Source organism: Populus trichocarpa, chromosome 3, assembly GCF_000002775.5.
Source record: "Populus trichocarpa isolate Nisqually-1 chromosome 3, P.trichocarpa_v4.1, whole genome shotgun sequence".
NCBI lineage: Eukaryota > Viridiplantae > Streptophyta > Magnoliopsida > Malpighiales > Salicaceae > Populus > Populus trichocarpa.
In genome coordinates, this window is record NC_037287.2 from 688384 (window position 1) to 713685 (window position 25302).

At 36.6% G+C, this 25302-nt stretch overlaps 3 protein-coding genes across 5 annotated transcripts; 1 reads left to right on the forward strand and 2 right to left on the reverse strand.

The window, feature by feature from the left end:
* The first annotated feature begins 4675 nt into the window (after positions 1-4675).
* Positions 4676-12405, forward strand: LOC18111157 (MACPF domain-containing protein At4g24290). Of its 3 annotated transcripts, XM_024597643.2 has the most exons (9): positions 4676-4937; positions 5406-5680; positions 6245-6296; positions 6399-6483; positions 8767-8968; positions 9854-9922; positions 10075-10261; positions 10544-10710; positions 11342-12405. In XM_024597643.2, the coding sequence occupies exons 2-9, from the start codon at positions 5420-5422 to the stop codon at positions 12029-12031; spliced, it is 1713 nt and encodes a 570-aa protein (XP_024453411.1). In that variant the 5' UTR covers positions 4676-4937; positions 5406-5419; the 3' UTR covers positions 12032-12405. The 3 variants fall into 3 exon arrangements, with proteins under 3 accessions (XP_024453411.1, XP_024453410.1, XP_024453409.1); XM_024597642.2 differs by having other exon boundaries at positions 4677-4937; positions 5401-5680; positions 6245-6483; XM_024597641.2 differs by having other exon boundaries at positions 4677-4937; positions 6245-6483.
* Positions 12406-12845: 440 nt separating this feature from the next.
* On the reverse strand, positions 12846-14444 carry LOC18111158 (protein ALP1-like). Its single transcript, XM_024597422.1, has 5 exons — positions 14237-14444; positions 13734-14101; positions 13547-13628; positions 13397-13480; positions 12846-13297 (listed from the first exon to the last, which is right to left on the reverse strand). The coding sequence occupies exons 1-5, from the start codon at positions 14442-14444 to the stop codon at positions 12846-12848; spliced, it is 1194 nt and encodes a 397-aa protein (XP_024453190.1).
* Positions 14445-15708: 1264 nt separating this feature from the next.
* LOC18111159 (L10-interacting MYB domain-containing protein) lies at positions 15709-17683 on the reverse strand. Its single transcript, XM_006389460.3, has 3 exons — positions 16761-17683; positions 16016-16656; positions 15709-15932 (listed from the first exon to the last, which is right to left on the reverse strand). The coding sequence occupies exons 1-2, from the start codon at positions 17079-17081 to the stop codon at positions 16024-16026; spliced, it is 954 nt and encodes a 317-aa protein (XP_006389522.1). The 5' UTR covers positions 17082-17683; the 3' UTR covers positions 15709-15932; positions 16016-16023.
* Positions 17684-25302: the final 7619 nt, after the last annotated feature.

Here is a 25302-nt window from a genome sequence, read left to right on the forward strand (position 1 = left end):
GACGTTGATTTGTTTAGAATTTGTAAAGGCATCTGACGTAGCACTGGTGGTTGCTATTTCATCGATTTGAAATTCTTCTTCAGAAGTGTCTGAAGGAGAGTGGTCAGTGTCTGTAGCCTCAATGTAGAGATTTTGTATTTGGTTGATGGTATCTTCGTTTATTTGGAGTTCATGAAGTTTGGTATTGACCTTGCAGAAACGGGATGTATGTCCTTTCTGGTTACATTTATAACAGGTAATGTTTTTGGGGTCAAATTTTGTTTTGGGTTTCGACTGGAAAGGTTTATGGGGCATGGTAATTTTGTAGGGCTTTTTGTAGTAAAGTTGATCTGGTTTAGAATAGAATTGTTGTCGGTTTTTATGTACTGATCGTCTATAAGGAGATCTCTGGCTCGAATATTTTTTGGGTTGTGAACAGTTTCCATCGCAGGAGGGTTTTTTGGTGGAAAGGTCGAACTGGTGGCAGAAACTACCAAGTTCTTGTTTGGTACGTTTCATTTCCCACTTTAGGTGCTTCTGGAGTTTAAGATCCTGACAAATTTTAAGACCTTCCTTTTGAGTAAAGCTTACAAGTTCACCATAAGTGAGCTGGTCATATGGTATGGTTTTTGTTGTAAAGGTATCTTTGATTTTGTTTATAACCTTTTCTTCTAAGAGAATAGGTAGTCCTGCAAGGAATTTTTCTTTCCAAAAGGGTTGGTTTGAATCTTCCCTAAGCATGACACGGGTAAGGAAGGTGTTTTTGTACCATTGAAAGTCACTTAGCTTCTTACATCTAAGGTTGGAAAGGAGTTCAACATTTTTGTCTTTCAAATGGGAAGGGTCTCCAATAAAATATAAGGAAATTGTAATAATAAGGGTTGACACAACGTCTTGGATAGTGTTTCCGGATGGGTCAAAGATGGGTGTTTGGTCCTCATATGTTTGGAAGGAGTTTAGGATATATAGGTGATCGGTTTCAGTGAGATGGTAATCCCACCATCCTTTTAACTGGCCAGAGAAACCAACAATAAGGAGCTCAGCAATAGCTTTATATGGGGTTCCTGTCTGGGTTTTGTAGGCATTGGCTGCCATAGTCATTTGTTGGAGGGTGTTGAGGATATTATATTCGGACATTCCATCTATATTCCATTCATAGAGGGAAGAGGCATTATATTTGTGTTGAGTAAGGATAGTTGGTTCAGTAGTTATGGAAATGTCTGGGGCAATGGTTGTTTTGGGAGTTTGCCAGGTAAGTCTGTTTAGGGTAGGAGGTTGGTTTGGAGAAGTACCTTCATCATAAGACTCCCCGAGGCCATTTTGTAAAGTGTTGACCTGATTTGTGGAGGTAGAAGGGTTGGTTATTTGTGGTGTGTCTGGGACAGTTAAAGACGAACTGTCAAGGTGTTGTAGATGTGTTTTAATAGCTCTAAGAAAATCTGTTTGGTTTTCTTGGATTTGTGTTTGGCTGGTTTTTGTAATTTGGTAAGGTTTGAAGACTGAGTTTTTTAGTTTTAAGTCAGTTGAGGTTTTAATGCCAACTGAACTTGTAGTAGTTCTTTGTATTTGTTTCTCTAGTCGTGTAAGTTGCTTTCCCAATGTATTAAGGTTGGTGTTTGTAAAGTTGTTTTGGTTAATGATGTGTTTTGTATTGGAAAGGGCGTCATCAGTAGATATTTTGTAAGGAGCTGCCTCGACAGTCTGGTTATTGTGGGTTATCTGGATATTTCTCAAAGGTGGATGTTCAGATTCAACTGCAGGTCCACTGGTGAGGTTCCATACAGGGGTTTTTGACCTTGATGTGACCGGGCATGCATGTTTAATGGATGCAAAAGGATATGGAATGTGATGCTTAGATGCATAATATAATTCAAACCAATCAAAAAATAGAATCTGTATTTTGTGTAACTCAATGAAATTATAAAATTGTTTTTGTATTTCACTTCTGTGTTCGAGAAAGTTTTGAAAAAACCAAATTCATTTTGTAGAGTTACAGGTCGAATAAAAATCCTTTTTGAAAAGAGTTTTGTGAAGAACAAAATGTTTCTCTGAAGTCAAAACATTCAGCTCATTTTGGATATTTTCAGTAATAGCTGAAAAGGTTGGTGAAGTTGGAGGAGATGGTTGATCAAGGTTTGTAAAGACAGGTTTTGGTATATTTGTAGTATAGTCTGCATTTTGGAAACTAGGAGAAGGGATATCGAATGTAGATTTTCTTAGAAGGTTTTTGTGATAAGGGATATTGATAACAGAAGGGATTTTGGAAATTCTTCCCAGATCTATTGTACTGGAAGAGGAAGAGGCTTCTGAGAATCTGGAACTTGTAGAGTGTCGGTGGAAAGATAGTTTGACTTTTCCATCTGTGTATTGGGTAATATTTTTAATTTGGACATTGGGTTGAGGTGGTGGTGGTTTTTCTGGTGGTGCTGCACCTTCAAGGATCCAATCGTCTGGTAGGGATATGTCTTTCCATTGGATTGCTTTTGGGACAACAGTGTTTGAACGGGATAAATCTGTTTGTAGTAGGAGTGTTTCGCCTTTTTGAGATTGAAATTTGTGTTTGCTGGCAAAGGCTGAGAACATGACTTTGTAATGGATTTTGAATATGAGAGCAACATGGATAGATCCTTCGAGCATGTCATAATTGTGGGTCTTTATTTGTAGTAGCATACTTTGTAAGATATTTTTGTCTTTGAGGGATATGGTTATGTTTGGATAACAGTCGAATGATACCGGACCACTACAAAGGCTAGACTCAATAGAACTGAGGAGGGAGTCTTTGAAGTTTTGAAATCTAGCATCACGGAGGACAGCTAAAATAGAGGTGTTTAAGCCTTCTTTTGTAAGGGGTTTTATTCCGACTTGGACAAGGCCAACATGAATATATTTATAGTTCCGGGCGAGATGTTTTTGTAGGGATTTTTGAGAGAGGAGTTGAATGGTTTCAAAAGGTTTGGTAAGCTGAATATCTCGTTCTTCAGTTTTGATAGTAAAATCTGTTTTGAAAATATCATATTTAGATTTTTGGTAAATCTGTGTTTGAGAAATTTTTGGAATTTTCCAGTCATCAATGTTTTTTGTAAAGTCTTCAATAGTTATTTCTTCACTTTGTACTATTCTTCTGCTTTCAGAAGATTCAGAGGTAGAGGAAGCCGAAATAGAAGTAGTCCTGTGAAAGACGGAATCCATAAAAAGGAAAGATAAACTAGGAAACAGGCTGCAGGTTATATGGATTTATTGCCCTAAAACTCAAACGAGACTTACACCATTTAGTTGCATACCTATAGTCTAATGGTCTCTTATTCTTTCTAAGAATACTGACTTTTATATTACTATTCCTACCCGGATCCCAGTATATATATATAGACACACACCGTCTCTTAATTCAAACCTCATGTATTCAAAATGAACTTTAGATGCAGGAATCACTCTCCATGTAAAAAATAAAAAATTAATCCTTTCCTTCAACATGTTTATGCAAACTTGAACTTGTGTTATGGTTATTGTTGTCAAATCTTGGTATTTTAAAACTAATAGTTGTTTTTAAAAATAATTTTTTATTAAAATAATATATTTTTAAGATTTATTTGAAATATCAATACATTAAAAAAATATAAAAATTAACTTACTAAAAAAATAATTTTAAAATATAAAAATAAACATGCTCGTGATAAACAATAAATATGGTATTTGAATAAAGAAAAAACCGATCGCATTTGACTTAAAAAAAACACTAAAACTTGTCTTGTCATGGATGCAATTAGGTAAGAAAGAGGGATGACAACGAGCTGTCCGAAGAAAAATTAAAATATAAATAATAAAATAAAGGAAAAAGTTACATCACTAAAAAAAAAAAAAAACCAGAAAATGCCAACGAAAATATCCTGTCACGGAATATTTGTTTTCGTCGTCGCAATGATAATTAATATTCATATTATTCAACCTTCTTTTCTTCTTCGAAAACTCAACACCTTTATTTTCCTCCGCCCCCACCTTCACCTGCATTCTTTATCCCATTGAATAAAGTTAGGTCCATCTTCCGAGCTGCCACCCTTTCTCATCAAATTGTTATCAATACCATCTTCCTAGTAAATTTTACAAATAAAAAAATTTATATAATATTTTTTTAATTAAAATAATCAACCTTTTTTTTTATTAACTTAGGTGTCCGTGACACCTTACGCATACCTCGACTAATTTCACAAACCCTGAAGTTAATAATCATGTAAACCTCCAATGACAATCATATTAGTAACCATAGAGCTCGAATTTGAGACCACAGAGGAACAAACCCTTTAATTTTAAACTCTTACTACTAAGTTACCAACTGGATGGTTAATCAACCTTGCTACAATGAGATTTGATTCAATAATCCAGAATTACTCACCAGTTTGATTAAAATTATGAGAAAAATAATTAAGAATATAAAATAAGATATTTTTAAAGTGTTTTTTAAAAAATTATTTGTTTTATTTGTTTTAAATTAATATTTTTTAGTATTTTTATATATTTTATTGAGTGTTGTTAAAAATAATTTTTTTTTTAAAATATTATTTGAATAAATAAATAATATTACGGTAGAATAGTCTAGAGTGTAGACTAGTCTGTCCCATTCATTCACATGTCAAACAGAATCTCTATGCTCTGGTCAAACTTTTTATTTATTTCTATTTTTATTTCTGGGCATTTCTTCTTCTTATTCTAACAAATTAAATCACTCCCATCAACCCCTTTTCTTTTCATTTAGGGTTTCTCTCTCTCTAGAAACTCCCCCCTCTCTCTCTTAAAGGATTCTCCTTTACCATACCATTTCTCGAACCCAAAGTCCGGTGCTCGCGTCCTGCACAGCTCATTTGTCAATTTCCGAGCTCCACCCTGCTTTAATTTCACCGCTGTTTGAGCTCGGTTTTTACCTGTAGTTGATGATTCAAGAAAATCGATTGCTTCCATGCGGGAATGTACGGGTTTTACTTCATTTTGAGCTTAATACACGCATGCGTTTCACCCATCGCTCAAAGGAGCTTAGATCTGCTTTCTGTTTCAAAAACTGCTTCAAATTCGCTTAAATTTGACCATGATTCTGTTTTTTATTTTTTCCAACTCTGAAGCATTTTGTGGGTTGATTGATAATATAGTTGAATCATGTATGGTTAATATCAGCTAAGTGTGTTTTTATAATTATTTAATTAATTTAAAAGAAATTGTATTAAATTACCCTAAAAAATGAGAAATTGGTTTTATGCCTTATAGACGAGTAAAAAAAATTATCTTTTGTCGATTGGAGCTGTTTTTGAATTGGTTTGTTGCTTAATTTAAGGGATGTGTAATGCGTGTGGATTTTTAAGGGCAGAGTAGAGCATGTTTTGACGTAATAGAGCTAATTTATGGTTTCTGAAATGGTTGCTTCTGCTTTTGGTGAAGAGTAGTGACGTGCTGAGTAATGGCGCTTAGAGTTCCAGCTCCCGAGGCAGCTGAGATTGCAATTGGGGCAATAGGGCGTGGATATGATGTGGCAATTGATCTAAGGTTGAGGTATTGTAAAGGGGATCTAAAGGATCCACGCTTGATCGAGATTGATGAGGATGGGGGTCGAGAAATCATTTTGCCAGGTGGGATTTCAATTCCGAATGTGTCCAAATCGATAAAGTGCGACAAGGGGGAGCGAACTCGGTTTAGGTCTGATGTTCTGTCATTCCAGCAGGTTGTTGCTAAATTGTTTACTTTGATCGCCTCATAATTTGATTGTTTTATGACAAAACAGATTCGGAGTTCTTTGCTTTTGCTATTAATTAGTTGGTCAAAACACATTTCTGCATTTCCATCTCCTATAATGTAATTTTTTCTTGATTGCTCGCTTGCTTCTTAATGCACTCCACTCTTTCCTCTGCATTGTTGTAATCCATATGTCAATTGAACTGGCTCATTTAAATTGTTGCTGCATTGCCTCTTCTATATTACCTTTTCTTCTAGTTAAAACCTCTTGACTCAATGAACTGTAATAAAAGTTTCTGCAGAGATCAGTTTTTTCTACATATTTGCATAGCTAATGGGATGAGTTGTGATGAGGTTTTCATTCTTGCTGTTTGTCAAATATTTAACACGCTGTTCAAGATACTGGATTAGGTTGTTGGAAGGGCAGTATGCTTGTTCCTTTTGTTTTACATGCCTTACGTGACAATAGAATATGACAGAAGGATATCATGTTTGTGGGTTTCTTTTTCTTTCCCGTTTCTCATCGCCTCCACTTTTCCTTGCTTTCTTCCAGATGTCAGAGCAGTTCAACCAGGAATTGTCTTTGACTGGAAAAATTCCCTCAGGTCTTTTCAATGCCATGTTTGAATTCTCAAGTTGTTGGCAGAAAGATGCTGCCAACACTAAAACCCTTTCTTTTGATGGAGTGTTCATTACGCTCTATACAGTTGCTTTAGAGAAGTCTCAGATGGTACTTCGTGATCATGTTAAGAAGGCTGTCCCATCAACATGGGATCCTGCTGCATTAGCAAAGTAAGTTTTTTATATTTTTATTTTCAATCAAATTGTGAGATTGCAGTCATTATTCATGCCTCATCTGAGAGATAGCTTGTCTTTGATTCTGATAGTGACTTCTATTATAAACTCTTGATATCCAATAGAACCTTTTTTGCTTTTAATATATATATCCATGATTTTGCTATTTTTGTGTCATCAGAATCTCTGAATTTTAAAATGCCATGCACTGATTTTATCTTATATGACAATTTCAGACAACGGTGATGTAATTAATTGGATGTGTGACTCTATAGCTTATGTTTTCTTTTTATAGAAGATTGAACCCATAAAGTAGGGTTAATTGGGAAGGAAAAAAAATGAAAAGGAGAGGAAGAACAAGGAACGGGGAGAGAAAAATGAGCAAAGCAGCTCTTCTAAATCAAACCCAAATCAATATGCCAGAGAACCTGTCCATTACATTCATAGCATACCTACTTGTAAAACTGAAAGATGGGGTATGGGATATGAAATGTGAAATTAAAACTTATCAATTAAGAGATTCTAAACATCTTGGAAGATCTGGAGAACCCAAAGACAATATAAGTCCTACATTTTCACCAACATGTGTTCTTTTCCCACCAAAATTTGTTAAAAAAAGAAGCTTATAGCTCATCCAAGATCATCTTGTAAATGTTGGTTTGCTTTCTTGTTTTTTCATTCTCTTTCATAATGCAAGAGAAAATCATTCAGGTACGGCATTTGTATGACTGACAGACTTGTTTTAAGCTAGTGCATATCTTAAGATCTGTTATATTTATCTTTTGTTGAACCTTGAGATATTAGAGTACAATTGCTTGAGTCCTTGTTAAAACTCTACATATCTACTGGATCAAATATGCACTAGCTTAAAATGAGGTTTCAGTTAAAAACTCTCTACCTGCTCCCTCAAGTAATCTCTTATTGAATTGGTTAAGTAGTTTTACAAATCTACTGTAATGCCAGTCTTAGAGGCTTCATATTTCCACTATAATAAAAGGAGTTTTTTTCAGTTTAAATGCTGTGACCTAATTAAGTAACCTTTTATTAAATTGGTTATGTAAAATTTTAGAGTTCTACTGAAACATCAAAACCAGTCGCAAGGAAAGCATACTAAAGAGCACCAGGAAAAGGAAGTATCTCATAGATTGTGAAAAGTTCAATTTAGAGTACAGAGGATATCAATGTTGTATTACCTTTAAAAACACCAATAACAGTTTATAAACTGTGAAATCTCAAATTGCTAATTGCAAAGGCTTCTATGGAGAGAGGGGTGAAGACCCCGTTTGGTTATATTGTCAAACATCCCTATTGAATCCTGATTTTCTACTTTGCTTGAAGCAGTAATTTTGTTGTAAAAATAACTAACTATGAATTTTTGGATTTTATTTCAGTTGACACTGAACAAGATAATTTAAAAAAGGGGCATAAGATTAATTAAAAATATAAGATAGCATGTGAAGAAAATGGGCTTGCTAATATCGTTCTCTACTCTCTCAAATGTCTGCAATTCTTGTCAACAGCCTTGTATAGCAAGTAATGTGTTCTGCATTTTGACCAACTTGTATGGCGTTAACTGTTAAGAATTTGCCACCACCCTCAGAAAGAAGAATCTTAAATGGGTACTTTTACTGGCATACTTCTATGTCAATGCCTTGTTGCGCAACGCTTGAATGACTGGACCTTCAAATTCTTGTCTCCAGTGCAACACATCAACTGCTTGGCTGCATTTCATAACGAGTTGCAAGCTTCCTATCTTGCACAACGCAATCGAATTTCATTTTCCAGTAGAGATATTCATGGCCAGTCCTTGTCATGACAGCAGCTGTGCTTTTATAAATAAACGTACAGTATTTATAGGACAGAATTTGATAAGTTCCTACTGATAACAATGTGGTGAATGATGGACCTGAGCATGGATGCCGTGGTTGATATGGTTTAACACAATTCAAGCTCTATAGTTTTATTCTAAGTTCACCCTTTTCTGTTAGATTTGTCACTAGGATTTGTGTTTGTTTGTGTTTCAAAGAAACTGTTATTGCCTTGGCTCTTTTTCCTTTTGTGGGATTGTGATTGCAGTCTGTACTGGTTGAAATGCATGTATTTGGTTTCCATTCTTAAAATTCTGCTTTATATATTGATGTAAATCCGTTTAAAGTTTTTTTTTGTCTCTGTCCTTTTTCTGAAGGTATGTAGAAAAAATTGCTTAGCATTTGAAAAAAAAGTGTGCTGCCCCAATTTTTTAAATCAAACTGGAATTTGAAAATATGTTTGCTGTTTCAGGTTTATTGAGACATTTGGCACTCATATCATTGTTGGTGTCAAGATGGGTGGGAAGGATGTAATATATATGAAACAACAACATTCATCAACTCTTCAACCAGCTGATCTACAGAAGAGATTAAAGGAGATGGCAGATAGGAGGTTTTTAGATACGAATGGACAGTACGGTATGGCTTCTGAGCAAGTGGACCAGAATAACAAGGTTTGTGATTAGTTTGTCCATGCTACCTTTTTTTTATATATATAATTTGGAATCCAAGCATTTAACATGTGATCTGATTTTTGAAATCCTACAATCTGATTCTTACATGTAGATCTAATTTTCTGATCATAACATAACTAAAATACATAAGATTTTACTTGAAATTCTTATGTCATGCTTATTTGATAAACTTTATTCCACAATCACAATCCACGCTGTAGTGTCATGGGTTTCCTTGAATACTTTGATGCTATGGTATATTAGGTTCTCCTTCATGATCATAGTTGAGCTTCTGCACTTGACTAATTATGGATTAGGCTGGCAGGTTGTATTTCTAATCCAAATATGAAAAGGAGATTATGAATGTCTTTGAAAACATTTGGATTTGGGAGATGAAGTGCACAACATAAGTGTTGTTTGGTGTTAACACACGAGATATTGATCACGATTAGATTTTTTTAGGGAAAAAACTTGTAGAATGAGGTTTGCAGTAGCTTGATTTCAGAAATTAGACATAAGAAAAGGTATCCCCTATAGACCATTATGGTCTTCTTGGCTGCAAAACAACAAAACCCGTTGTCAAACAGGAACGCAATGGTATTATAATTTTTGATTACATAGCATTTGTTATATAACAGCAGTCTTTTGATTCCATGGCATTGAGGCCTGTGCTAATGGAGCAAACCATATGACATGAAGTGCCAAAATTGAAACTGTCACTGGAGTGCAAATGATCTCTAAATTGCCATTATATCAACAAAAATGATTTGCCTGTTGGGTTTCTATGTAAATACCATGTAAACCACATGAGTGTGGGCACACTCAATTGGCATATTTGTTTATATTATAATTTCAAGGCATCTTATCTAAACACTTTTGCTTCAGCTTGGAGTTAGGGAGCAGAGGCTGAGGTTTGCCGATACCAATCCATCAAGCTCGTATTCTCACAAGGAGGTAGTGTCCCTGATATGTTTATTCTTCATTTGGATTGGATGAATTCTTGATATGCTTGTCAAACTCATCTGCTGAAATATTTTGAAGATCTCTAGGGTTTTCTTTGGTGAAAATTATAATTTTGATTGTTATTGTTTAATGACTGATTGCAGGATATTGTAAGAATTTACAAGAGAAGAGGTGGAAGGGATAATGGGATCTTATCCCATACCGAATGGTTGCACAGTGTTCAATCTGAGCCTGATGTTATCTCAATGTCCTTTATCCCAGTTACCTCTCTGTTATATGGTGTCCCAGGGAGTGGATTCTTGAGCCATGCCATAAATCTCTATTTACGATGTGAGTGAAAAATGTTCTGAAGTTTGTAACTTCATTGTATTCTGTTTTGCATTAGTGTTACTAGTGATCAAATCATGTATGGATAGATATTTGTTTTGGTTTTAGTAAAAATTTGCTTGCTTATCAGTAGACATTCTTTTTCTGGGCTTTGCAATCTTTTTGCCACGAGTTCATTGTGATATTGACATGTTTTTCATTGTAACTTCATTACTGTTCTTCTATTGCTGCGATTCATTTGTGCTCATTAGAAATGACGTCTGTGTTTCTGCTAATGCATACCAGATAAGCCCCCAATTGAAGAGCTACACCAGTTTTTGGAATTTCAGCTGCCTAGGCAGTGGGCACCAGTGTTCAGTGAACTTCCCTTGGGGCCACAGCGGAAGCAACAAAATACAGCTTCATTACAGTTCAGTCTCATGGGGCCAAAGCTTTTTGTGAACACTACTCCGGTAAAGCTTCTCTCGTCTGCTCAAATTGTTGTTTTCAATTGGATTTACTAGATACTTTAAACCATGACGGTCTCGTGCTCATATACTGTGTATTACTTATTGTCTTCAACCAGTAAAGATCTAATATGATGATGTTGTATGGTTTCATGTAAGAAAATAGAATTTCCAAGTAGTGCTATATCCATAAGGTCTATTTATCTGAAGTTTTTATGGTTGATGATGTGGATCCCAGATGTCAAATATTTGCTGTGTGCATTCGCTATACCATAAATCTGGGTATTACTATATAAATCTGTTAGATATAGCTTTTTCAATATTTTTATCTTTCTCAACTTGTCAGTGCTGCCATAGCACAATTGCATTCATCAATCAAGAATTTTAATATCACATCAAAATTTCTTCCAATACTTCCTGAGAAAATTTCACAGATAAACCAAGTAACCCAATTCATTTCATTTTCTTGTTACCAGCGGTTTTCAGGCAAACTAGAATAACTCAAACCATCTAATATTCCTCCATTCAATGATGGTGTAGAATGCCAAAAATGGTGATGGTTCTGCTGTGAATTTGTTTTCTGCTAGATTCTGATTTATAATTCATCCATTTGTTTATTTCATCATTTGTCTGATAGGTTGATGTGGGCAAGAGACCAGTGACTGGCCTTAGGCTCTATCTAGAAGGTAAAAGGAGCAATCGCTTAGCCATACACTTGCAGCACCTCTCGTCTCTTCCAAAAATCTTCCAACTTAAAGATGATTCAAATGGTAATACCAACCAAGAATCCTATGAACGCAAATACTATGAGAAAGTTCAGTGGAAGCATTTTTCTCATATCTGCACAGCCCCTGTGGAGTCTGATGAAGATCTTTCTATAGTAACTGGAGCTCAGTTACAAGTTGTGAATTCCGGGTTTAAAAATATTCTCTTTTTGCGACTTCGGTTTTCAACTGTGTTGGGAGCTGTATCTGTGAAGCAACCAGAGTGGGATGGATCGCCAGGGTTGGCACGCAAGTCGGGCCTCATATCAACCTTAATCAGCCATCACTTCACGTCAGTGCAGAAGCCACCTCCACGGCCTGCTGATGTAAATATAAATTCAGCTGTATACCCTGGCGGTCCTCCTATGCCATCTCAAGCCCCTAAGCTTCTCAAGTTTGTGGACATAACAGAGATGACTAGAGGACCACAAGAAACTCCTGGCTATTGGGTTGTTTCTGGGGCAAAACTAGCGGTGGAGAAGGGCCGGATTTCTCTCCGGGTTAAGTACTCCTTGTTGACTCAGGTATTATCTGATGATGAGGATGTCGAAACAGAGCACTAAAGGATTTTATACTCACCCTACAATGAAGACAAAATACAAGTCCAAAAATGAGAGAAGAGAATCGAATCGAATCAGTGGGATTGGAAGTGGTAGGAGGTAAATTGTTGTTGTAAAAGCGTGTTCACCACCAATTCTTTTGCCTGTAATGTAATTATGCTTCTGTTGTAGATTCTTCAATTGGCGAGTTCAATCTGGTGATAAGTTCTTTATTCGCCAGGGTTGGCTATCGACTCATCTATTGTATGATGATCATAGTTATTAAATGTAGCCTGGCTTAGCAAGTTGATCTGATAAATTTGTGATCTCGAACCTGATTAAACCAGGTTTTAATGATTTTGTTAAGCTAGATTTAAATTTGATTGGCTCAAGGTAAATCATTTTTGTTTTTATAGAAATAATTAACTCGAATTTAGAGCGTGTTTGGTATTGTGGTAGCTTTTGTGGTTGTGGTTTAAAAAAAGCAGTTTAATAAAAAGTACTTTTTGTGAGGTTGATTTCAAAAAAAGTTGGTGTTTGGTTAAAACTATGGTTGAAGTTGTGATTTTAAAAAAAGCAGTTTCTTGTGTTTGGTTAAAAAACTGTGGTTGAAATTGTGGTAGAAAAAAAGCAGTTTTGTGTTTGGTAAAACTGTGGTTTAAATTGTGGTTAAAAAAAATAGTTTTTTTTGTTTGGTTAATATGGTTTGTGTTTTATATTTGATTTGAATTAATTAAAAGGACATATATAGACACACATATATAATTCCAAAACATAGGTGTTTTGTAATTACGATTACATAACAAAATGAAATATCATTATACATTAATGTACTCCTTTATTGTTCCATCAAACTATTTGCAATTCCATCGCGTACAAAATCCATATATGAAGGCCTTTGTGAGCCTTGAACGGCCGAAGCCTGAACAATATCAGGTAAAAAGTCATCTGAAATTAAATTGGGGTTGCGATCATACTCAGAAAAAACTGCATCATCTTGCGATCTCCTTCTAATATAGTTATGTAGTGCCATTGATGCAACTACAATCTCAACTTGTGTTTTGTACGGATAAGCAGACATGTTTTGCAAAATTTTCCACCTCTGTTTCCATACCCCAAAAGAACGTTCGATCACGTTACGTAGTGACGAGTGTGCACGATTAAACACTTCTTTCCGACCACTTGGTTGTCCACGCCGCCTAAATTCTTGGAAGTGATACCTCTCGTCTTTGTAGGGACCTAAATACCCATACTCGTTTGGATATCCAGCATCAACCAAATAGTATTTTCCTGCAAATAATAACAACATGGTAATTAATAACAGAACTTTTTAAAAAATATATTATATTCCTTCAATTACCAAATCTTCAATTTAGTCAAAATCACAACCTTCTGGAGGTTTTGGAAATTTGATATTGCTATTGTCAATAGCCTCAAGAAAAATACGCGTATCGTGGGCACTGCCTTCCCATCCTGCTCACACGAACATAAATTGCATGTCGAAACTACAAGCGGCCATGACATTTTGTGTTGATACACCTTTTCTTCCAATATATGGAATTTGATTTGCAGATGGTATGTAGGCACGAACATGTGTTCCATCAATTGCACCGACACAATTCTACAGGCCAAAAAAACATTAAGTACTCATAAACATTTATAACATATTTCATATTCATTTGAACAACTTAATTAAACTACTTAATTAAACAAAAATTCATCTTACCTTGAAATGTGGCATAAATCTTGGATTCATAGCAATTTCTCTTGGTATGCTCGTAAATTGTGGATCTACTGGTTTTATGATTTCCACAGCAAACAAACGTAATGATTTAAGCACTTCTTTAAAACATCTACTAATAGTTTCACCTGAATGCTGAAATCGTTCCTGCACTTGTCTATTTGACGCCCCAACTGCTATTGTAAATAGAAACATTGCCACCTTTTCAATAACGCTCATTCTTCTTGACGGTTTTAAGCCATGGTGCGTTTCTAATTCAGTGCATAGACTCAACAAAGTGGTTGCGTCCATCCTGAACATGTTAACACTTCGTTTCCAATGACCTCTTAAAACTTCTGTCAACCAACGCATCCCTGTATTATACGAAACCATACATGGTTCTTTATACATATAATTAATATAACACATGTTTATAGCTCCAGCTGTGCATATAATTAATTTTTTCATATCAAAATGCGTCATTAAAATAAATTCATCGTCATCATCACTGTCATCGTCACCGTCACCGTCATCATCACTGTCATCGTTACTATCGTCAGCGTCGTTTCCATCACTGTCATCTCCAGCACCAGAAAATGAGGCACCACTACCTTCACAACTAGGATAATTAATGTGGTCTACAATGCGGTTCATTACATTATCATAATTGCCATCGAAATCCCCATTAAATATGTCATTAAACCGTGAATCATCCATAACTTCAATTACATGAAAACAAAAAAAAAATTATATGTTGTTAATAAAAATATTTAAATAATTACATATCATTTAATAAAAAAGAACTATCAAATGGTTGGTGCAACATAAGTTTTTTCATACCTGTAAAGCCAAACAAAAACAGTGTTCCACTTGCTTGTATGAAATGCAGTTGAGGAGGTTTGAGAGATTTGTTATGAAGCAAAAAATTTCTTTGAAAGTTGGCTTACAAACAATCCTTTTTATATAGAAAAAACTCACTGCTTTTTACGTCTCTTTTACAAGCAATTTTATTCAGTTTACAATACAAGTACATTATCACATGTAGACTGTAAAAGTAACATATAATGTTACTTTTACAGCTAATATATTCTGACATGTATTTTTTCACCTTTTGTTCTCATTATATTATTCAAGATTCCTTGGCCCACTTTTTTTTTCTTTTCTTATCACCATGACAGTGCACACTAACATGTACATAAATCATCTGAAAAGCAACAAATATTGTATTCCAAGAACTGTAACTGGAGATTCAACTGACACCTCACAAAATAAACATAATTTATGTATATGAACTCTAACAGCAACGCACAAAAGAGAGCAGCATGTATTCCAATAATAGGTGACAAATCCAGCAGCTCAAACAACAATGACAGTAGCACATACACATATATTTCATGCACTGGCTCCTATGCACACAGTAGCTAAGACAATATTCAAAACTCACTTGCACACAATAGCTGAAACAATCATGTTAACAGCAATGAATAACATTAACTGCACAAGCACAGAAATGCTCAGCTTCCATCAATTCTCACTGCAGAACAGAACACAAATGCTCCTTATCACACTGCACAAGCACACAGTAGCTGCACATGGTATCTCAATTACTTGCAGCTTTCTTATCACCATGCAGCACACATCAACTCACAGCAGAAAAAGAAAACAAACAAATATTCACACAGCTTCACACATTAGGCTGCAGCTCCCATCACCTCACGGCAGAAAAGAAAACACACCAACATTTCACACAGTAGCTGCACATGGTTTATTACAATTACAGCTGGACACACAAGGCAACAGATCCCATCAACTCATGGCATAAAAGAAAACAAACAAGGCTGCACATGGTATATTATAATAGAACATACATTTTAACAGCAACACTCAATATTCAAGACCTTCAGGGAATAACACAGTGAAGGAAAATTACCAACAAATTCAATCCAATGGTCAACCATTTTAACATTAATAACAACAGAAGTGACAGTTTTAATTCATTGATAAAATACAACATTAAAAACTAACAATATCCTCATACAAGTATATTAGCTCCCGAAAAGTAGTTTAATATAAATACAACAATAAACAAATTACCGCAAATGGAAATGCCCATATATCTCAACACGAAATGTGGAAGAATACAATGACTCGGATAAACTTCGGCAATTGGAAAAAACTCATTTTTAAAACCGGCATCCCATTATTCTACAACAATAAAATAAAACTGTATAAATACATTAAGCAAGTGAATAGTTAATTGATTAACGGTTAAGAAAATGTAATAATACCATGTCAGCTAAGCACGTTTAGTGCGTGCATACATTCGTTGCAGCCATCTCAACTTCTGCTCCTTATCACCCATACTAGCCCACATTTCTCTTTTCCTTCTTAAACTCAAATACTCTGTAGCAAAGTCGTGGAACTCATCTTCAATTGAAACTCCAGGAATTGAGTGCAGCTCGGCCATCACCTCGCGAATACTACAGCCTTCGCGATCCAAATTAACAGACGTGGAATCACTCTTAGTCGATATACTCTCAAGTAGTTGATTGCACCTTGACAGCAGCTGAATTCCAGATGCTTTCTTCTTTCTACCTCGCACATCATAATGATCTCGTTCTTTTCTTTTGTCACCGCTTTTTGTGTTGCTGCTGCTAGACATATTTATCCCTCCAACCATTCGAGCCATGTCAGTTTGGAAATCTGGAATCACATCTTCCTCCGAATCACCGCTGCCCTCTTCCAAACCATCATGAGCAATATCGGCATTGCTTGTACCAGGATCAACATCACTGTCAGCAGGTACACCTGATGAAGGAGCCCATGCATACGCTCCAGTTGCGACAATGTTGGAATACATTCGGTCAAATTTATTCTTCAAAGACTGCTCAATACCGACATGTTTGAATTTTTTGGCTCCTCTAATTTCCTGCATATAAATTAAATCAAGTAATGAAGGATCAATACTAGTAAAATTTTGGTATTGGAATTTGACAACAATAAAAGAAATTGTTAGGATGAAAAGGAATGTACCTGAATTTTTTGTTTCCACCACTCATCGCTAGCTGAAATTGTGCCTAATTCACTATTCCAGCCAACACCAGTTTCAGAAACCAGCTTATTCCATATCCTCCAATCCTTTTTGCATCCATCCCATTTGTTTTTCAATTGTGTTTTGGTGAATGCATGACCAGTTTGTTCTTTGAATGATGTTATGAGAAATTTCCACCCCGTTTTATCGAAATGAGTATTAGGTCTCATTCCCATATCAATTGCCTTAATGCATATATCACAAAATATATGCAACATTTCCTTTGTCCAAGCAGCCTTATCAAAAGATTCAAGACCTTCCATGATATCTTTTAAAACATTTAACAAAAGTTTGAAATCAATCAATGATATCAATTACATTGTGGGACATACATAAATCGTGGACTAAAACAATAATAAAACACTCAATGTTCAGCATTTATAAAAGTTGTGTGGTTAGCAACAAACATTAACCATGCATGTATTTGAATGAGAATGTTCCCATTAATGCGTAATGAAAACTAATTGAAACCCATTAATTTTCAACTGTTCAGGAAACTCAGTTTCAGCCATGATATAATATTTGAATTATCAAGCAACACTTCAATGTCATCATGCTGTTTGGAAGCTAAAAAAAAAAGGAAAAAAACAAACAGAACATAATCTATTTCTACATTCAAAGTAACCCAACTTTCTTTCGCAGCATACAAACACACAAAAGGAAACTCAAAATTTTGATTTTGACTGCACAAGTAGAAATAAACGTAATCCTACATGACATGCTAACAGGGCACTCATTACGATTACAATAAACACACGCACAGTAAAGAAATCTATGGTTGCTCAAACAGAAACAACATTAATGTGCATAGTAAACATATCAGACCATGAAGAACAACACATAAATGAAATTTCAAAGCATCACATTGTTTCCATTAAGCAAATAATCCAACAGCAGCACTATCAACTGGTAGTAGACATAAAAAACAAAACCAGATTTAAACAAAGAACAACAACAGACAAGCAGTACATATAAGCAATTAAACACTTCTTTCCGACCACTTGGTTGTCCACGACGCCTAAATTCTTTAAAGTGATACCTCTCGCCTTTGTTACTATATATTGTGCACAAGGTTATCACAATCCATCATAATATCCATGTCCAATATTACAAATCACAAAAGTGTGAGCTATACTAGCAATAATCAAGGTTTTGCTATCTACTGGCGATATGAGAAACTAGAAAACTAAGAGATCTACATACATGTATTATTGACCATGTCTTGTATGAAAATCTTGTTAAAGAGATAAGGGAAATATCTAAACCAACAACCAAAAAAAGTCAGCATTTATGGACAAGACCATCAAATTCAACAAACAAGTGAATCTTATGAAATGAAAAGCAGAGAAATAAATCAGTTTGTATTGTAACAGTAGGAAACTAGCAACCAACGAAGTGGGCCGAGATATTTCAACTGGGAACAGAATACAATAGAGCAAATAATCCAATTGACCCAAAATTAATTTCATGGTACCTTAATTCCAATATAAAACACACGTAATGTGCACAGTAAAGAACTCTACAGTTTATCAAGTAGAAACAACCTCAATGCGCACAGTAAACAGATCAGCATGGATGCATGACATTGTTTCCAGATTAATTAATTTTAATGAAGCAGCAGCATTGTAGGCTAGACATCAACAGAAAAACAAATTTCAACAAAGAACAACACATAATTACGCACAATACAAAGACCAAACAGCAGCACAGAAATGAAATTTTTAGCTCAAGTAAAAAAAATTAAAGAACGCACATTACAGGTCATGAAGCAACACAGAAATGCAATGAAATTTGCTCAATTAAAAAAATTAACGAAGGCACAATAAACAGAAGAGAAGCAGCAACATCAAACTACTCTTTTTAGCTTAATTCAAACAAACCAAGAACGCACAGTAAACAGATCATGCAGCATCACAAAAATGCAATTTTTAGCTAAAAAAAAACTAAAGATGGAGATAAAGGCAAGAACTTACCTCTGTCTCTCTCTTATGTGACTTTTCCCAGCACGGTTCTGCAGCGTTTTTCTACAAAAAGAAACAATGGAGACCCAAAACAGAAATGAAATTTTGAGCTAAATTTTTTAAAAAAATTAACGAAGATAAGGCAGGTACTTACGGGTCTCTCGCTCGTGTGACCTTTCCCAGCATGAAGCTGTTGGGTTTTTCTGCAATGGTAACAATGGAGGGACAGATCGGTGAAGGTTTGGGTGACGATCTTTGTGGGTGTTTGGAAAGAAGAAGGGACTGGGGAAGGATGCTCTCAGAACTGGCGTCGTCCTGTACGTGATTGTTTTTGCAAAATTTTGAAAAGGGGTTGTTGTCGGCAAGAGATGAGAGAGGGGAACAGTCTGGGGAAGGTGGAAAATGGGAGTTTGTAGATCAATGGCCAAATTGATTTGCCAATTAACCGTGCTGTGAACAATTTGGGTGAGGGTTGGGAAAGTTTTGTGACTGTAATGGGAAAGTAAGGGGAAAGTGTCGGTGATGAGAGAGAAGAGAAAATGCATGAAAAGCAATTGGTAATTGCTTTTCAAAAACTGCAGTCCGACCTTATTTTTGGACTGGGACCCACACCAATAAAAAATGTGGTTGATGTTAACCAAACACTATGTTGTAGATTTTACTTTCAACCGCGAACGCAATAGCAAATCCAAACAGCATCTTAGTCTTCATGATCCGGGTTGATTATAAGTGAGAAGTGTTTATTTGGATCAATTAATTTTTTTAAAAAAATACTTGTTTTTATATATATAAAAAAATTATTTTTTAAAAAAGCTAATAAATTGAGGATTAAAATATGTTTAGGTTAACTCGGGTTTTTGAGTCAATTATTTTTTTTAAATCCAAATTTTAAAACTATATTACTCTACTCTATTTTCATAAAAAAAATTAAAAAAATTAATCACAAAATCATTGTATTTAGCACTAACACAAAGCTGCCTTGCTACTTTACCACCTCGCAGTCCCTTTTTCTAGCAGAACAACTTTAACTTGTGGCTGTTGGGATATTTTTGGAAGGTAAAAAGGATTGTGGAGTTTTGTATGGTGAACAAGATTTAATTGTAGTTTCAAAAATTTTATTTCTTTAAATTTATACCATAAAGGAATTCAAATGGTTGAAGTTACTTTTATTTGTGGATAGCTTGAACAATTAAAAAAATATGGTTGAAGTAAATCATTTTATGGTTTTGATTACTGTTTGATTTTGCTATGGAAAAATATAATTACTACTTTTATTGAAAGTATAAAACCAAAATTATTAAACCTCATTTCATCCCATAAATAACTTAGTTCAATACCAAGGTTTTAGGTTGGGCAGATCAACTCAAGTCAATCAAAACATCATTTTAATTTTTTTTAAAAAATTAAAACGATGTTGTTTTAGAATTTGTTTTCAAAAATCAAACTAGTTTTGATCCGATTTCAACCTGGTGACGAGTTAACTTGCCTAATCAATCAAGTTTAATAACCGTGAACAAAACTAATCTTTAAAACCCTTCTCTTGGATATGAAAATGATATCAGTCATCTACTAGTGTAAAATATGTTGATTACTTGGAGATACTTTTAATAGAAATAGCTGCATCCTTACCATTACTATCAGCTTCATCAATATTATCAGTAGTAGTTGTTGCAGCAGGTTCTCTGAGAGAAATTGCTGCAGGTTAACTGGAAGCCTTGAATAAAGCAAGGGAAGAACGAAGGGGGAAGAGGTTTGAGAAGGGAGAAGAAGGTTATCACGTTCAGAACGTGTTGAGAGAAAGAGAGAACAGGGAATAGAATCTAGGAATTCTGTTATATTTTTCCACACCTTTTTGTTACAATGATTAGGGAATTTAAAGACAATATTGTAAATGCCAGCGTGGCATCACTACGTGGCTGTACCAGCTGGCCTACTAAAATATAAAATGAAGCTGCACAAAACGCAGCTGTTTGGTTCCATTTATTTAAATTCAAAATCCTGTTTCAGTTTCCCCCTTGCTCGTTTGTGCCTTCTTTCCTTCTGTTCGTGACAATGCCCCATCCATGAAATCAACCTTGTCCTCAAGGTGGAATTGAGGGAATCGCCACCCAAACTCCTCAGCATCCTCCCAAGTTGCTTCTGTCAAGGGTAAGTTTTTCCATAGAATCAAAAACTGAGTTGATGCTGTATTTTCCTTTTTGACCATTCGTCTCTCAACAATTTTCTGTGGTTGTAGCAGGGGTTGTGCTGAGACAATGGGGAGATCGGACTGCACCACATGGTTGCCTACATGCTTCTTTAATTGGGAAACGTGAAAGACGGGGTGGATCACGGCAGTAGCAGGTAATTGTAGTTTATATGCCACTGTTCCAATTTTCTTGATGATTGTGTAGGGGCCATAATACTTTGCTGATAATTTGTAAGAGGGTCGCTTGTGAACCGATTTCTGTCGATACGGTTGTAGTTTCAGATAGACTAAGTCACCCTCAGAAAACATCCTTTCGCTTCTTTTCTTGTTGGCTTGCTGTGTCATTCGGTTTTGTGCTTGCAATAAATTGCTCCTGATGAGTTTGAACATGTCTTCTCTTTGGGTTAAATACTGGTCCACAGCCTCCACGGGTGAATCCTTAGGCGTATAGGGAATGTGAACTGGAGGCCCCATTCCATATAAGATCTCGTAGGGTGTCTTCTTAGTAGAGGAGTGGTAGTTTGTATTGTACCACCATTCACAGGAGCTCAGCCAGCGTCCCCATTGTGCAGGGATGGTTCCTGTCATGCATCTTAGGTAGCCCTCGATGCATTTATTGACCACTTCTGTCTGTCCATCAGACTGTGGATGATAGGCTGTAGAGTATTGCAAATTGACCCCCTGCTGTTTGAATAACTCCTTCCTAAAACTGGCTGAGAAAAATGCTGTCTCTGTCACTCACAATTGTTGCTGGCATCCCATGCAATTTATACACATTTTCCATAAAGACCTTGGTTACTGTAATGGCAGAGTAAGGGTGGGTGAGGGCCATAAGATGGGCATACTTACTAAACTTGTCGACCACCACAAAAATGACTTCCTTCCCTTCTGATTTTGGCAGTCCATCAATAAAATCCATGCTAATATCTATAAAAGGAGCATGTGGTACTGGTAATGGTTGCAGTAGACCTGGAGGCTTGACATTTTCCCCCTTGTTCTGTTGACAAACTGGACATTCCCTGACGTATTGCCTCACCAGCTTTTGGAGTTTCTTCCAATAGAACACCTGCCCTAATTTTTTTGAAGTAACCGTAGCTCCTGAATGCCCCCCTACTGCAGAGTCATGATAGAGTTTGATAAGTTGATGATGTAAGTTCGGTGCTTGTCCCACTACCACCTTCCCCTTTCGAATGAGAGTGTTATTAACCCATGAGTAGTTGGAGTGTGAGCTAGCATCCTTGGTGAGGTCTGCTATAAGCTGTCTCAGGTTGTGATCAGTGTCCCAAATCTTCTTAATGTCTTCCATGAGAGAGGTGGAAATGGATGAAAGGGTTAATGCACCCAACTCATTGTGAGAAATTCTGGAGAGGGCGTCTGCAACTAGATTGTCTTTACCCCTTCTATATTCAATTTCATAATCAAAACCCAATAGCTTAGTTAGCCATACCTGTTGGGCAACATGTGTAGTCTTCTGGTCTAGCAGGAATTTGAGGCTGGAGTGGTCTGTCCTGATGAGAAACCTTCTGCCCCATAGGTAGTGCTTCCATTTTGTAACAGCAAAAACAATGGCCAACAACTCCCTCTCATAAGTGGACAGGGCTAGCTGTCTAGGACCTAAGGCTTTGCTTACAAATGCAATGGGGTGTCCTTCTTGCATCAGTACCCCCCCTATACCCACTCCTGAAGCATCGGTTTCTACTACAAACGTTTTGTCAAAATTAGGCAGGGCTAGCACAAGGGGTTGGGACATTGCGGCTTGGAGCTGTTTGAAGGCCAAGGTGGCTGTGTTTGTCCATTTAAAGGAGTCTTTTTGTAGTAACTGAGTAAGGGGTCTGCAAATAGTTCTATAACCTTGCACAAACTTTCTATAATACCCTGTTAAGCCTAGGAAACTTCTAAGTTGTTTGATGGTTGTAGGTATGGGCCATTGCAAGATAGCAGTAACCTTGTGTGGGTCTGTTGCTACTCCCTCTTTGGTGATTACATGTTCCCAAGTATTCCATCTGTCGTGTCCCAAACACACACTTACTTTCCTTGGCTACTAATTGATGGGTACATAGCAATTCAAATACCAATCTAAGGTGTTGTAAGTGGTCGGCCATGGTTTTACTGTAAACTAATATATCATCAAAGAAAACTAAAATAAACTTCCTTAAATGATCTCGAAAAATATCATTCATTAAACTTTGGAAGGTGGTCGGTGCATTAGATAAGCCAAAGGGCATGACTAGGAACTCATAGTGGCCATTATGTGTTCTAAAGGCTGTTTTAAAAACATCTTCTGAGACCATGTGAATTTGATGGTAACCTGCCCTTAGATCAATTTTCAAAAAGATGGCAGCCCCTTCTAGTTCTTCTAGCAGTTCATCTATTATAGGAATAGGGTACTTATCTTTGATAGTGATCTTGTTGAGGGCTCTAAAATCAACACAAAATCGCCAAGTCTGATCCTTCTTTTTCACAAGCACCACTGGAGAGGCAAAGGGACTGTTGCTGGGCTGCACTATGCCTGCCTCCAGCATTTCAGCCACTAGAGTCTCTAGAGTATCCTTTTGTAATCCTGAGTATCTGTAGGATCTCAAATTGACAGCCTGGCTCTCGTCCTTCAGGGGTATTTTGTGATCATGTCTCCTAGCTGGGGGCAACCCTCGGGGATCACAAAAAATATGCTGGTAGGCTGTTAGTAGAGTCTGTAATGGTGAGTCCTCATTGTCTTCCCCAGCATGTGGTATTCCCTGAGCAGGGTTTACCAAATCAGCCTTTCCCACCACTCTCAAGCTGCAAAGCCTGACTTCAGATAATAAGGTTTCAGTGCTAAGCAGTCCATTTAGTTCCTCTAGGCGTATAGATTGAGCAATTCTAGGATTTTCTCCTCTTAAAGTTACTTCTCTGTTCTGCCACCAAAAGGATACCCATCTATCTTCATAGTTGGACAATACATTTCCTAGCAGCTTCAACCATTGGATTCCCAAAATCATATCATAGTTTTGTAACTTCATAACATATATGTCTGCCTGGAACTGAACTCCTTGCATCTTCCACTACAGGTTCTTACATACTGAAGTGCAAGACATGGTGCCACCATTAACTGCCTCCACCACCATAGGCTTTATGGTTGTCGTGGGGCATTCAAGTTTGTCCATCAGATCAGCATGGATGAAGTTGTGAGTACTGCCCGAATCAATCAAGATTAAGATGGGACATTTGTCTATCTTTCCCCATACCTTGATGGTTTGACATCCTGCTGTGCCATGGATTGCTTGGAGAGATAGATGAGGGGTGAGATTTTCTGTATTCCTTGCCTCCATGGTTTCCTCTTCTTCTGATGAATTATCTCCATCATCCTCTACTATACAGAGGGAATATAGCTTGCGGTTTCTGCATCTATGCCCTGGTACGAACTTATCATCACACCAAAAGCATAGGCCCTTGGCTCTTCTTTCATCCATTTCTTTGGTTCTGATAGGTCTGGCAGGTTTGTGGTTAGGGTATACATTATTATTGTTGAAGGGTGGGTTGGTAGGAGTAGGCAACAAGGCTGGTGGGGAAGGTTTTGAAGGATTGAGGGGGTGACTGGGGTTGGTCTTGTAAGTGTTGGCAAGATATGTAAATTTTGCAGGCTGGGAGTTGGAACTTGCCTGGCTATGTTGTTTTGGGTAATGAGGGGTGATTTTTTGGTATGTGAGGGTATTGTTGTGCAACCTAGCTAGGTTGTAAGCTTGTTTGAGTGATTTTGGCTCGAACATTTTTACTAGGTTCTTGATTTCTACCTCCAAGCCTCCTAAGAAGAACACCAAGGCCTGCTTCTCTGAGATTTGTGCTCTATTCCATAGCATATCAAAGTCCCTGATATAACCTTCCAAGTCTCCTTCCTGCTTGTGCTCAGTGAGTTCTTCTAAGGGGTCCTTTTGACCTCCAAATCGACAGCACAATGCATCCACATATTCTGCCCATGTAACCTCATGTCCTTCTAGGTTTCTGGTATAATTCTGATACCAGTAAAGTGCCAAGCCATCCAAATAATATGAAGCTAGTTTCAGTTTGTCAGTCTCAGGAATCTCTTCTAAATCGAAATACTGGTTGCATTTGTACAACCAGTTATGCACTTCTTCCCCTTCAAAAGAAGGGAAATCTCGCCGGGGTCTGCGTGACCTGTAGGTAGGTGGTCCTTCTCCTGTCCAATCTTGGTTGTTGGCCGGAGCAGGGTGTTGGGGCATTCGAACATGCTGGGAGGAACTTGCTTCACCCGCCAAGGTTTGCAGAGTTTGTTTAATAGAGATTTGTTGATTTGCCATTTCCTTCATCATGGCTTTCAGCTGGGCTAGGTCATCTGAC

Coding starts and splice junctions, on each gene's coding strand:
- LOC18111157 (XM_024597642.2), top strand. CDS start 5,420: ATGGCGCTTAGAGTTCCAGCTCCCGAGGCAGCTGAGATTGCAATTGGG. Junction 6,484..8,766: donor GATCCTGCTGCATTAGCAAA/GTAAGTTTTTTA, acceptor TTGCTGTTTCAG/GTTTATTGAGACATTTGGCA. Junction 8,969..9,853: donor AAGTGGACCAGAATAACAAG/GTTTGTGATTAG, acceptor CTTTTGCTTCAG/CTTGGAGTTAGGGAGCAGAG.
- LOC18111158 (XM_024597422.1), bottom strand. CDS start 14,444: ATGGATGATTCACGGTTTAATGACATATTTAATGGGGATTTCGATGGC. Junction 13,629..13,733: donor GATTTATGCCACATTTCAAG/GTAAGATGAATT, acceptor TTTGGCCTGTAG/AATTGTGTCGGTGCAATTGA. Junction 13,481..13,546: donor TCCATATATTGGAAGAAAAG/GTGTATCAACAC, acceptor TCGTGTGAGCAG/GATGGGAAGGCAGTGCCCAC.
- LOC18111159 (XM_006389460.3), bottom strand. CDS start 17,081: ATGGAAGGTCTTGAATCTTTTGATAAGGCTGCTTGGACAAAGGAAATG. Junction 16,657..16,760: donor GGTGGAAACAAAAAATTCAG/GTACATTCCTTT, acceptor ATTTATATGCAG/GAAATTAGAGGAGCCAAAAA.